The sequence below is a fragment of the Anser brachyrhynchus genome (assembly GCF_964034855.1).
Source record: "Anser brachyrhynchus genome assembly, chromosome: 3".
Taxonomy (NCBI): Eukaryota; Metazoa; Chordata; class Aves; order Anseriformes; family Anatidae; genus Anser; species Anser brachyrhynchus.
In genome coordinates, this window is record NC_137696.1 from 119,200,495 (window position 1) to 119,214,432 (window position 13,938).

Below are 13,938 nucleotides of genomic sequence, written 5' to 3' on the forward strand. Positions count from 1 at the left end.
AGTTAATTCTTGTGAACTGCAATGACTGTGTTTCAAACTTGGGAATGCCCATCCTGATGTTCTTGCCAAAATTTTACTCAGATAACTCTATTTTTCTTAACAGCACTAGTCAATTCTAATTAGAAGGCAATTGAATTTTGAAATCAATTAGAAATTAATTCTAATGAGATCTTCTTCTGATAAAAAAGTTGTCTTCAAGTTTGCAGCCTATCAGATGGTGATGTAGCTGCTGTACTGTGTCCCAGAAGTAGCTGCCTTTTGGTGAGGATGTGCTTTTTTTTTATTTTTTATTTTATTTTTTTCTGTCAGTGGTACTTCAAAACCTTTATAAACAGCAGAATTGCATTACTTGCGGCAGAGCTTTGCAGCTATCAAAGAATTGCAAAGAGTCATTCGCCATAGTGGTGATTCCCAGTTGCTGGTGAAGTTGAAGCTGCCTTTTATATCTTGGGGAATTGGTTGGGTCTGCTCTCACCTATCAAATGGATTAACTAAAAAGTCTGGGAAGGGCATTATGGAAGGAAGACCTAGGATTGCAGTGAATGCATTTTGTGTGCCTTTTAATTTCTGTGTGATCTGTTCCTACAATACTGACTTCAGTGCGAGCTTTGCCACTGACTTTTCTGGGCTGAGGATTACATCTTTTCTGTTAAATTTGGTGAATGCTGCCTGAAAAGCCTGGTCTTGTTACACATCCTTTAAGCTTTCACTCCCTGAGCAGAATTTGCAAATGCTGTGAGCAAGAACAGCAGGCCATGGAAAGACAGTCTTTGTAGAAAGTGCAGATGAGAGCAAAGAGGGACCTGAATATATCCCTGGTCCCTTTAACACTGGTGATTGATTTTAGTGCTGGGATAGATTGGTAATTCAGTAGTTATCAACCCTTTCAGAAAAGCATTAATCTCCTTCATAAGACAGCTTTATTGGTGGAAGGAGAAGTTCACTGTATTGTTCGCTGCCTGGCTTTTTGGTGGGCCAGGCTTTCTAAAGCAGCGCGGCGGAGTGTGAGCTGTTAAAATGGCACATCCTTCTGGCCCAGCCACTGAGGCAGTAAAATAGGTCTTTTACCTCCTGCATTCATCAGCTTGCTCTCGCTTATCTGTATTAGTTCAAAACTGTTAAGGTGGTGCAGGGAGGGGAAATTTATAAGGGCAATAAAACTTCAGGCAGCAAGCTCCGTAGTGATGAAAAGGTGTAAATAAAGGAACGCTATAAATAACAGAGGACAGATCCATCAGCCTGCGATTTGGGTCAGAGAAACGTTAATGCTAACGATTACTATTGTTTTAAGCCGTTGATGCACGGAGATTTTCAGAGGCTGTGCAATAGCCCTGTCTCTGTAGCACAGCAATCATTTGACTGTCAGGAGCAGGATTAAGAGGACCCCGTGATATCGTTCTCAGTGAGTGCTGAGATTATTTGTCAGTCGCTGTCCCCAAGGTGTGTGAGTAGAGGAAAGAGAAAGAAACCACTGCTGACCTGGGAGAGTTAAAAAAAAAGAAAAAATAAAAGATCCCAGTTCTCTTTCAAACTCCTCAGTCAGGCCTGATAAAAAGGAGAACAGAGAGGTGGTGAAGAGCAGGATGTGGATATAAAGTTTGCTGGGTCACGTCTCCAGTATCCAGATGTGGACCACTGAGAAAGACACATTCTCATGGCTCCCCGCTTCCATTCTGCCTGAACTGTATACATCATAGGCTGTGACTTTTACAGATGTCTTTTGTTCATTGGCATTCAAGTTTTCTTTGAGGTCTGAGGTGGAAAATTAAAAAAAGAAAGAAAGAAAAATGAGAAAACCCTTTAAAACCTTTTAAGCTGTGGATCTTCAGTGAAGGACAAGAAAAGGATACTCTATCATTTTTCTTTGCAGAGATGGGTGAGTAGATGGCATTGCCAGAAGCAACTGGTAGCCTCTGCCCTGAGGCACAACAGGTTTCAGGAGATGCAGCACATCCTTGGGTATTGTTAACACCAGTGATACGTTCCTGGGCTGAGGATGGAGGCTGCAATGTGGATGGCACTTCGGGTGTGACGTGTGAAACAAAGTGATCTGGGAGCCTTCTCCCCACAAAAGCAAGGCTGGGCCCTTGGGGTGTTTAAACACAGGGGAACTAGGGCCCAGGTTTTTGAGAATGAAAACCCTAAATCCAAGTCTCAGCATGGTCCAATTGTGACAGAGGTTGTCAAGCTTCGGATGGTAGATTTCAAGATTTTCTGGTGAGTTTTCTGGCAGACTGGACAAGGAAAGCATATCCCAGTAACAATATGCTTAATAAATCCAACTGAAATGCTGCAAACATTTACTTTTATGGAAGTCTGGATCTGTTATATTGAAGCCACAGTTTAAACCATGTGTTTAGGTCTCACAGAGCAAGAAGCAGAACAGAGAGGTAAATTCATGCAGTACTTCTGCAGGGAGTCCTGTATATGGAGTTATTCAGGACAGAAAATATAAATCAGTTGCTCTCCTCAAATAAAAAAATGGAAAAAATGCAGGGAAGAATAAGTATGAAAAGTACTGGGATAGACATGTGGTAATGAACTCTTTCCAATATTGTGAATATTTTTTCCATATCAGTCCCACATTTGGTTTTCAGATTTATGATACATTTTTAAAATAGGAATTTACTGATATTTTCAACTTTTTACCATACTACTGGCACATCAAGCTCTTCTCAGTTACTTTTGCTTTTCTGACTACTGAAATAGCACCAGAGGTTGTCACCTAATCATGTCTCCAAGAGCTGGGATATCCAAGAGCTAAGATATCCATGGTAGTGAGACTTACAGGAATTTGGGAGATTTGGTAACTGTGCATTTCTCCTAGCTACATTTTTCCTTCCTAGACAAAGCCATTGAGGGAATGCTGCGTGTTTAATTATTTAGGAAACCAGCAAACCAGCTTTTAATCTAGTAGGCCTCATTTTCCCTTGTTTTATGCTCTAGGCAACCCCATGGATTTTATGCAAAAGTATGAATCAGTTATCCTTTTAATGTTCCCATGTTAGAATTATTTGCACCATTATTTTGACATTTGGAGAAGACTTTTTATGATATAAAAGACTAAATTCTCCCTTCCAGCTATTTTAATAGTAATATTTGCACCACCACTGGAAAAGATGAACAAAAGTGCCGTGAGCAGATGAACTAATTAAGTCTTTTTATTTACATATTCAAGTAATTTTTTTCCTTGGTGCATCCCTTCCATCTTTTCATTGCAGTAGCAAAAGTTTTCACCATGCTTTCTATTTTACCTCCTATAGTGTAGCTCTCCAGATCTATAGCCACGTTAATCAGCTGGGTATTACTTACATCCATGCTGGTTGGTTGGTGGGACAGTGCAACAATAAATAACAGCTTTGGCACTAATTAGGCTCTCTTCTGTACCTGGCTACCAGTTTATATAAAACATATAGGGCCTTAAACTGCCTTTGTCACCTCAGCTTTTCTGGCACATTTTGCTGATGTTTAGCCAGCAGGTTCTCAAGTCATTGGAAGGGGGACTAATAAATGGCAGGGCAGAGGGTCAGGCAGAAGAAAAGCCATTCGACTGAATGCTTACTTCAGAGAATTAGCCCAAAATTCATTAGTGGGAGAAGTGGGACAAGAATTAAATTCATCCCTGGCTCCCAAGGGTTTTGTTTAACTCTCATCTCACAGCCTAGTGTATATACTTCAATAATGCTCTATTCTTCTTTAGATAACCATATACTTCTGTCCAGCGGGAAAGTGCAACTAGGTGCATCAGAACTCGACTTTGGAAATGAAATGTAGCAGTTAATTTGCAACACTGCCAGACTTTATGGAGCAGAATACAAAAAGACAACTACTTCAGACTAATGAAAGTGACAGTGGGGAAAGGCTCCTCTTAAACACTGCAAATTGGATGGGTGCATCAGGCTTGTAATTTTAAAGGAATCTGACAAGGTCGTTTACAAAGAACAATCTTCTTACTTGTCGAAACAGTTTCAGACCTCCAGAACTTAGCAGTCTTGAGTTTTCAGGGTACTTCTGAAGCTGGCAAACTGCCTATTTGGTATAACTCTGGACTGTCAACGACTTTGCACCTTTCTGAGTTTCAGATTAGCTTCTGCAGAAGTAAGTGGTGTGCTCCATGCCATTGAGGGTAGCAAACTTTAGTTTTTAAAAGTTAAATTAGAGCATCTTCAAAACAAGTTTCTCAAAGGGAAGTTCGAACTTAAATGATGTTAAAAGATATGTATTTGAAAATATATCAGTTTGTGATATTCTCACGTATTTATGCTCCAAATTAAAGGGCCCAAATAACAAAGACTGTGAATGTTGAAATGAGGGAATGACCAGATCATCCACAGCTTAAGTGCTTCTGGGGGAGTCAGAGGAGTGTCTGTACCCGAGAACTATAGAAATCTTAGCTGTCTTGGAAAGATCTTCTTTAGCCATACCTGCCTAAGGAAATACTGACTTGATTGATATGAATTTATTCAAATCCTGACATGAATGAAAAGTTCTCATTAGTGGCAGGTTGACACAGATGCAGGGGAAGTCCTGAAACTCAGGATATGAGGTGCATCTCTCATAAATGAAAGGAAATCAGAAGAAAACTAAAAGCAAGGAGCCAGAGCAACGTGCACTGCTCCAAACAATAGGCAGTTGCAGCTGTGAGGATTTTCTGATCCATTTTGACTTATTTGCATTTGGGGACTTAGAGGCCAGAATCTACTTATATCTTTAAAGAGTAAGAAAGGACACGACTCAGAAAACAAATGCTCACTTGAAATGAAAAGTAAATTAATATAGGAACATATGAGTGATTTAATGAATATATCACAGTATCACAGTATCACAGATTTCTAGGTTGGAAGAGACCTCAAGATCATCGAGTCCAACCTCCGACCTAACACTAAGTACTCCACTAAACCATATCGCTAAGCTCTACATCTAAACGTCTTTTAAAGACCTCCAGGGATGGTGACTCCACCACCTCCCTGGGCAGCCTATTCCAATGCTTAATAACCCTTTCGGTAAAGAAGTACTTCCTAACATCCAACCTAAAACTCCCCTGTCGCAACTTACGCCCATTCCCCCTCGTCCTGTCACCAGGCACGTAGGAGAACAGACCAACCCCCACCTCTTTACAGCCTCCTTTAAGGTAACTGTAGAGAGCGATAAGGTCGCCCCTGAGCCTCCTCTTCTCCAGGCTGAACAAGCCCAGCTCCCTCAGCCGCTCCTCGTAAGACTTGTTCTCCAGACCCCTCACCAGCTTGGTCGCCCTTCTCTGGACTCGCTCGAGCACGTCCATGTCCTTCCTGTAGCGAGGGCCCAAAACTGAACACAGTACTCAAGGTGCGGCCTCACCAGAGCCGAGTACAGGGGCACAATCACTTCCCTAGACCTGCTGGCCACACTGCTTCTTATGCAAGCCAGGATGCTGTTGGCCTTCTTGGCCACCTGGGCACACTGCTGGCTCATATTCAGCCGACTATCAACCAATACTCCCAGGTCCTTCTCTGCCAGGCAGCTTTCCAGCCACTCATCTCCCAGCCTGTAGCTCTGCTTGGGGTTGTTGCGCCCCAGGTGCAGGACCCGGCACTTGGCCTTGTTGAACTTCATACAGTTGACCTCAGCCCATCAGTCCAGCCTATCCAGATCCTCCTGCAGAGCCTTCCTGCCCTCGAGCAGATCGACACACGCACTTAGCTTGGTGTCATCTGCAAACTTACTGAGGGTGCACTGGACGTCCTCATCCAGATCATCGATAAAGATATTAAAGAGGACTGGCCCCAGTACCGAGCCCTGGGGGACACCACTAGTGACCCGCCTCCAACCAGATTTGACTCCATTCACCACAACTCTCTGGGCCCGGCTATCCAGCCAGTTTCTAACCCAGCGAAGCGTACACCAGTCCAAGCCCCGAGCAGCCAGTTTCTTGAGGAGAATGTTGTGGGGAACTGTGTCAAAAGCCTTACTGAGGTCAAGGTAAACCACATCCACAGCCTTTCCCTCATCCACCAAGCGCGTCACTTGGTCATAGAAGGAGATCAGGTTCGTCAAGCAGGACCTGCCTTTCATAAACCCATGCTGACTGGGCCTGATCGCCCGCTTGCCCTGCAAGTGCCGCGTGATGACCCTCAAGATAATCTGCTCCATGAGCTTTCCTGGCACTGAGGTCAAACTGACAGGCCTATAGTTCCCCGGGTCTGCCCTGCGGCCCTTCTTATAGATGGGCGTCACATTGGCTAGCCGCCAGTCAACTGGGACCTCCCCCGATAGCCAGGACTGCCGATATAGGAACATAAGAGTGAGGGGAAAAGGTATGAAGGGGAGAACCAACTGGAAGGCATTCTTTTAGTCCAACTGCCTTCTTCACAGAGGAGTGTGGGAGTCAGTGGAAGCTGTCCAAGGCACCTTTGCCTGCTCTGAGATGTGCTAATCTATTTTAATTTTGGGAGGATGGACTTAGATCTACATGCACTCAAAGAATTCTCTCTTTCTTACAGAAGGTGTACCACAGATCCTGGGAATTTGCTGATTATGGGGGAAAACGAGAATATATAAAATTGGAAATGAGGGTCACACGTTATGAGGAAGGGTACTGAATGGGTATCTGCAAGCTGAACTGTTCACAGGCAGTTTGGTTGCACAGGCACGCTTGTTCACAGATGCTGTTGGAGGCATCTGTCATGTTTCTTTTCTTGGAGACTTATCTCTTTAATTCCCCCAGAAGAGATATTAGCAGATACTAGCTATACTCATCTTTCACATGGTCAACAAGATCACTGGAACTGGTTGCCCAAGCAGATTGTGTAGTCTCAGTCCTTGGAGACATTAAAAACTTGACTGGACATGGCCCTAAGCAACTTGCTTTAGCTGACAGTGGTTCAAGCACTGATAGGTGCAGGTAGAGATGTGGGTAGGAAGAGTGACACAGTGCATTGGAGATGTACCTGCTCTTAACACTGTTCTTGTGGAGGGAGTGGCTGTGTGAGAAAGGGAGCTGTCCCTATGCTCTTTCATAAACCAACACTAGCCACTGCCTAAAGTTAAACAAATTCATTGATCAGTTAAAGGAAAAAAAGACTAGCGTTGGTGAAATAGCTGGATGTAGTTTCACACCGATAGGCAGCTGAGCACTACAACACTGCTCTCTTACTCCTCAACAGAACAGGGGGAGAAAATACAATGAAAAAAAAGCTTGTAGGTTGAGATAAGGACAGGGAGATCACACACCAATTACCATCATGCGCAAAAAAAACTCAGCATAAAGGAGATTAATGTAATTTATTGTCCACTAATAACAGACTAGAGCAGTGAGAACTAACAGCAAACCAAGTCCACCTTCCCCCTATCCATCCTCTTCCACCTTCTCCCCCTCAGTGGTGCAGGAGAACAGGGAATGGGGGCTGTGCTCAGTCCCTGACGCTTTGTCTCTGCCGCTCCTTCACGGTCCCTCTCTGCCCCTGCTCCCCGTGGGGTCCCTCCCACGGGATGCCGTCCTTCCTGAACTGAACCTGCAGGGGCTGCCCACAGGCAGCAGCTCTTCAAGAACTGCCCCCACACGGCTCCGTACCACGGGGGCCATCCCCCAGGAGCAAACTGCTCCAGCACGGGGCCCCCACGGGCGGCAGCTCCCCCCAGACCCCCTGCTCCTGCGTGGGCTCCTCTCCACGGGCTGCAGCTCCGGCCCGGGGCCTGCTCCTGCGGGGGCTCTCCATGGGCCGCAGCCTCCTCCAGGCCACATCCACCTGCTCCACCGGGGGCTCCTCCACGGGCTGCAGCGTGGAGATCTGCTCCGTGTGGGACCCATGGGCTGCAGGGGGACAGCCTGCTCCACCAGGGGCCTCTCCACAGGCCGCAGGGGAACTTGTGCTGCGTGCCTGGAGCACCTCCTGCCCTCCTGCTGCACTGACCTGGGATCTGCGAGGGCTGGTTCTCTCACATTTCTCACTCTCTCACAGTTGCTGTTGCACAGCAGTTTTTTTCCCTTTTTAAAATCTGCTCTCCCAAAGGTGCACATAGGATTGCTCACGGCTCGGTTCTGGCCAGCGGCAGGGACTTTCGGAGGGACTCCCTTTTGGTCCCTCAGATCTGACAAGGGGCAGCTTCTAGGATCTGCTCACAGAGGCCGCACGCACCTGTAGCCAAATCCTTGCCATGTAAGCCCAATACAAGCAGTTCAGTTCTGAAGTGGCATCTTGGGTACAGTCTCACTAATTTAGCGGTTATAAACTAGGTAGGAGACTTCTATAGGAAACAATCCTGAGCTGAAAGAATTGGGCAAGACTATCTATATTTCCTACAGAATGTCTTTGTTCAGATCCTAATTCTGAGATTTAAATCCTTCAGGAGTTTGTGAGGAAGACAGATTTCTTTTTCCATGTCTTTCCAGCTCTTTGATCTGGGAAATAGGTCAACTATTATGCACTGATTATGTGAACCATGCATGTGTTAATCAGCAAAATTTCCTAATTTTTTTCCACTGCTAGTTCTGTTTAAAAATATAATTTTAGACAAGGCATTCCATCAGTTTGTTAGATGCAAAATCATTTTAGAAACTTTTATCTCTAAGATCTTTCAGAGACTGAGCCAAATGAATTTAGTTTTGAGCTTCCCAATCATGATCATTCAGAAAATTTTCATGGACCATAGATGAAAATGTCATTAAGTCACTTGGTAAATTTATTTACTACAGGTCAATATTTTAGTATTCTTGTACACATCCTGTAATTACAATGGGTCTTGTTCTCTTTGCTGTCTGAGAGAGCCAATTTTTCCATTAGAAACATTTCTAATTGTTTTCCCTCGATTGTTCTAGCTATGTTATAATCATGTCATATATTGACCTTTAAAACGTGTCTAGAAAAGCCTGCAGCTGTTCCCTCCTTGGTTTCTCTCTGTCGAGTTATATTTAAGCCAGTGTCTCTGAAAACAGGCAGTAATAAAAGGGATATTATCCTTAGCAAATATCTTAATCATGGTAAATCTCTGTTGCCCTACAAATGACTGCACGGGGGATTAGAGTTGAGTAAGCCATTTGCTGAATATCACTGCCACCTTTCCTAGGCCATTTAAGCGTGTTTAATTTTTCAGGGTGAAACATGAAACCCACTAATACAAATGTTTGCATTTGGACTGAATTATATCCAGACTGTAACAGTTAGGGCAGGCTTAGGACCAGATTGTGACTGATCTGTAGGAGGCCAGTTCTGCTTGGGAGAGTGAGAGAGAAAAATGCAGATTCATTCCCAGTCCCAGCTCTCTTATGTCACTTACGCTGCCTCAATACTTTTCAATATTTATATAAGGCTATTATGGGCTGAAGTACCAGTAAATGTATGGGTGATGCTTAGCTCTCTATTTTCTTTGCATCAATCACAGTCCTTACCATTGCCCAATGCCTGGGAGCCATCAGTGTCTGGATGAAAGACAGCTGGCTTTAGTTCATCCTGGCTAAGACGGAGGTGGCAATGCTATGAAGCAGAAAATGCTTTCAGAGGCTTGTGTCCTCTGTAACATCACTTTCTATCAGTTTGTTTATCCAAATTTCTATCAGGTTGCGCTGAAACACTGAGAGCATCCGTTCTCCAATGATCAAGCTTATGGGAAATTTTGGGGAGTCTGAAATACCACTGTGTACTTCATCCTTTATTTTTTCTTCTTTCATTCTAACTTTTAAGAAAGCTGTGTTTTTCATCAGTGACAGCCCAGGCGACTGCATTCCTAACCTGCCTGGCCTCATCCAGAACCAAGCATTCAGAACCCTGGTAACCCACAGCTCCGCTAGGTGTTTCCTAAGGCAGAAGTCAGTGACCACAAGGAGGTGGCATCTCTTTCAGATGGCACAGCCCTCTGATTCCACACTGCAGCGTGCCAGCAGCACATCACCCATAAACTGCACTAGTCCCCAGGGAGTGCATGGTCAGACTCACTGCCCTGGTTCCATATTTTGAGCCATCCTTCAGGCAGCTTCCCTCACCAGCTCTCAACATGATTTCCTGGAGCAGCTCCAAGGGTAAGAACTACAAATGTGAGAGGCAGAGCTTTGGTGCTGGCTGTCAGCAGAGATGTGAATGGCCATGCATCCCAGTGGCTTCTTGGGAAGGTGCAATACTCACTGCATGGAATTCCAGTGAAGTTTACAAATGGCAAGGTCTGACTTTGAACAGTCAACACCATTTAATCAGTATGTTAAAGACCTTATATGGGTCCACAAGACATGTGGTAAAGCAATCAGTTATACTTGATAATTGGGAGAAGTAGCTAATAATAACCAAATCAGAAGAGGAAATTGAGTTACTGCCTTGTAAGAAATAAGACCCTCACAGGGGACCATGGCTTGTGCTCTTTAGAGACATCAAAATTGATCTTTTTCTAAAGTTAATCAATTATTTCATATTTCAGCCGCTTCAGCCAGTCACAAGTATTTTCCATTTCTGTGGCATTGGTTTAACTGTATATAGCTTGTCCTATTGCACTGTTTTATGCCCTTGTTCTTTTAGCTTGAGACCATGTTTTTTAAGTCTATAAAATTCTGTTATACTCTGCTAGGTTCAACACTGTATATCCACGTTAAAGCTCTGGTCCCATTTCCCTCCCAGAAGAAACAAAAGTCCTAGAGATGAAGATAACTCAGTGTATTCATTATATTATTCAGATTTCCTCGTGGTGATAGTGGCTGAAATACCTACACAGATAATATGGGCTGACTGATTCTTTACGTCTGTATGAGGTATCCCCTTTCTGTGCATACTCTGATGTTAAAAAGAGCTTCCATTGATGTTAAAAAGAGCTCTATTGTTAAAAAGAGCTTCTATTCCTGCCCTGTGTCTGTTCTGCACACTGAACTGTCATAGATTTGTCACTACAGATATTATTGAGGGATGCATGTTCTTCAAACAGTCATATTCTCTCCATGAGCTAGGTCTTTAGTCTGTCTTCATCTACAGGGAGTAGAGCTGGATGAGAAAGTGTTTTCCCGTCCATAAATATTTTGGAGGTTTGAAAGTTTTTCTGCAGTGGGATGAAAACTATTTTTTTTTCAGAGATTTTTGTACAAGGCTGATGAGGGAGAAGGAAGATTGCATACCCAAATAACTAGTGTCTAGGGTTAAGATTGTCACCTGATCTGTGACTGGTTTCTATGCTCTGGTGGATGCTCTGATCACCAGGTAATAGGATATTTTGATGGGGCTGTTTTTTAGCTTGTAGTAGGAATTTCCAAGCTGAGCATAAGGAGTCATTTATTCTCAGACATTTCTTTTAAATCATCATGTGTCTGTTTTGGTATAATATGTCTTTCCTTCATGTAGTTTCTTCTGAAAAAAAATAATCAAATGCAGAAATTAGCCCTGCTGTTAGCAGGAGTTAAACCAGATGGTGTCCTGAGGAGTCTTCCAACCTAAATTCTTCTGTGATTCAACTTTGGTGGAACATTTCTGTCCAGCTCCCATTAGGAAGAAATGGTTCTTGGACTTATAGTTACAATACAGTCAAAAATGTCCCATTATGTCACAGCTGCCGTAGTATAAACACTGAAGTATTAAACTGTAATGCAATTATTATCTTGCATTCTCAGTTACTAAGTAGTTTGATACATATGGATTTTGCAGAAATCTTCACACACACATATACATATATATATATGTTTATATTTAATAGTGGTGATATCAGGCCTAGAGAAACAGTGACACGGAGAGACAAAAGCTGTGTCTATGCTAAATACAGGGCCAGGGGCAGCTACAAGCACTGGATGATGATTACCTACACCGTTTAGTCATTAGCATGCTTTGTGGCCCAGTTTTGACCTGGGACAACCAGCAGCATTTTAGATGAAGACTGATCATGGCAGGGAGGTTGCCAAGGGTCAGGGACCCTTCCCATTAGGTGATTTGGATGCTGCACCTTGCAGTGGGGAGGAATGGAGGAGTTTTTCTGTGTGAATGCAAGGTGAGCTATACTAGCTGGCCTTGGGGCTGGAGAGCAGTCTTTGGCCTGTTGTGGCTACATTTCTAATGGTAAATAATGTAATCAAATGGAAAGACACTACTGAGACTGGGGAGGTTGAAGTTATATTCGTGGCTGTGCCCTGGGTCAGCTGGGGTGACCTTAGACATGCCACATCAGTTTTCTTTGTCTGTTTTTTGCCCACTTGTAGGTGTCTAGCTATTAAGACTCAGCTCTTCAAATCAGTGTTTATCTTCTGTGGTGTGTTGGCAGATGTACGTGGGGAGGACCTATTCTAGGTTGGGACCTCTAGGGGTTCCCATAATACAGATAATAATAGCAAAGAGAAGGGAACGTCGTGATTTCTTGTGAAATAATTGCCTAGTCTCTTTGACAGATGTAAACTGAGTGACTGCTCTGTGTGCACCAGGCTTACGAAAGCAAGAGTGGATTTCGTGGTTTGGATTGTCCATTTCAGGAAGGATTTGGGAGGCAGAATGCAGAATGAACACTTGGCACATGAAGTGCTGATCTGTGGATGAGTAAAGTGCCTAAAGTTGTGCCTTTACCTTCCTGTGCCACAGACTTCTAATATCACCATGGGGAAATCACTCAATTGCCATGCCTCACTTACATGCCTGCAAAATGAAATTATTGGCTATTTACTGGAACTTGCATGGGCTAGATTAAACAACATTCATTAAATGTTCTGTTAATGCCAGAGAGAGAATGCATAATGCAAATGATCACTGCTACTCTAGCAAATGCAGTTGTAAGGCAGCTGATGTGCACCTCTGGACCTTTGGAGCACAAAATCACTGCTGCCTCCGACAAGTTCACACCATGGGGAGGTGATAAGGCTCCCTTCATGCTGGGTGCCTGCCTCTGGATCAGCTGAGTAATTAAGTGTTTGTTTCCTTCTAGACGAGTACAAGAGTAAAGTAGCCTGTGAAGATGACAAGCTGCGGCTGAGCTGTAAGAAGAGCATGGTGATAGCCATTTACTCTGCTGTCTTTGGAAGGACGCAAGGAGGCAGCCTGGAGTGCCCATACCAAAACCTAGGGATGCCCATGATTGGTAAGCAGGGGAATGGCTCGACAGAGCACACTGAGCTGGGCAGGGTGGTTTCGTTTACTGCCATCACGTGCTGCTGGTGCAGATCCCAGGCAGGAAAGGCAGGACTGGCACATGCAACCTGCCACTGCGGTGCTCCTGATGTGTGGTACTTTGTTAGCCAGGGGTGAACTTCCTCATGAGCACCAAACTGAGGTTCAGATGGATGCCCTAGCCAAGTAAGCACGCTTCAGATTTTTGGCAGATCTCTGTTGGACTATACACTTGAGTTTCTTGTTCAATTTTCTGCCCTCCTGGTGGTCCGTACCCTCTGTGGAGGTGTGTATTATCAGCAGATGTCACGGACCACCTGTGGCTAAGTCAAGTCTTGACATCACATTTAAACTTTAATAAAAGTTAAATCAAGGGGTGAAAATTCAAAAAGCAAGCTGTTAAGTTGCATCATGTTACGGCTGACTTACAGTGCCTTCAAGTAGCTTCTTTACTCCCAGGCTATCATAGTCTCTCACATTCATATGTTAAAGATTGATAAACTTCAAAACATTCACTAGAACTGTCTGTTCTTGAGCCAACGTGAAATGAGCTTTAGTGTTTCGGGCAGTGTCAGAGAGACCATATGTCCGCAGTGAAAAATCCTGTGGTCAGCATTCCTCACTGTCTTTTTCTGCAGAGGTAAGAGGGGATTAACCTCTTTCCTGAAGGAATTGCCTCTGGAGGGGGAAGGACTTCAGAAGGGGCTGCACAGGGAAGCTTGAAGGGCTGCTATTACCTGTGCTGGTATCTGTTCAGCTGTATCTGGAGATCTTTGGCTTCCCAGCTGCTAATCCTGTGCCCTTAAGGAGTTAAAAGTTATTCACATGGAAGCATGTGAAGTGGCTGCTTGGAAATATGATACGCAGATTATGGGTGTCAATAGGAGACCACAGGTGGAGTCGGGCCAGT

General features: G+C 44.1%; 1 protein-coding gene across 10 annotated transcripts in view; it reads left to right on the forward strand.

Moving 5' to 3' along the window:
* EVA1A (eva-1 homolog A, regulator of programmed cell death) overlaps nt 1-13,938 on the forward strand; it is a 204,712-nt gene that overhangs the window by 74,023 nt on the left and 116,751 nt on the right. For all 10 annotated transcript variants that reach the window (XM_080584931.1, XM_080584926.1, XM_080584930.1 and 7 more), the window contains one exon: nt 12,847-12,999. In XM_080584931.1, coding sequence (XP_080441057.1) covers nt 12,847-12,999 — 153 coding nt within the window. The remainder of the gene's footprint in view (nt 1-12,846; nt 13,000-13,938) is intronic.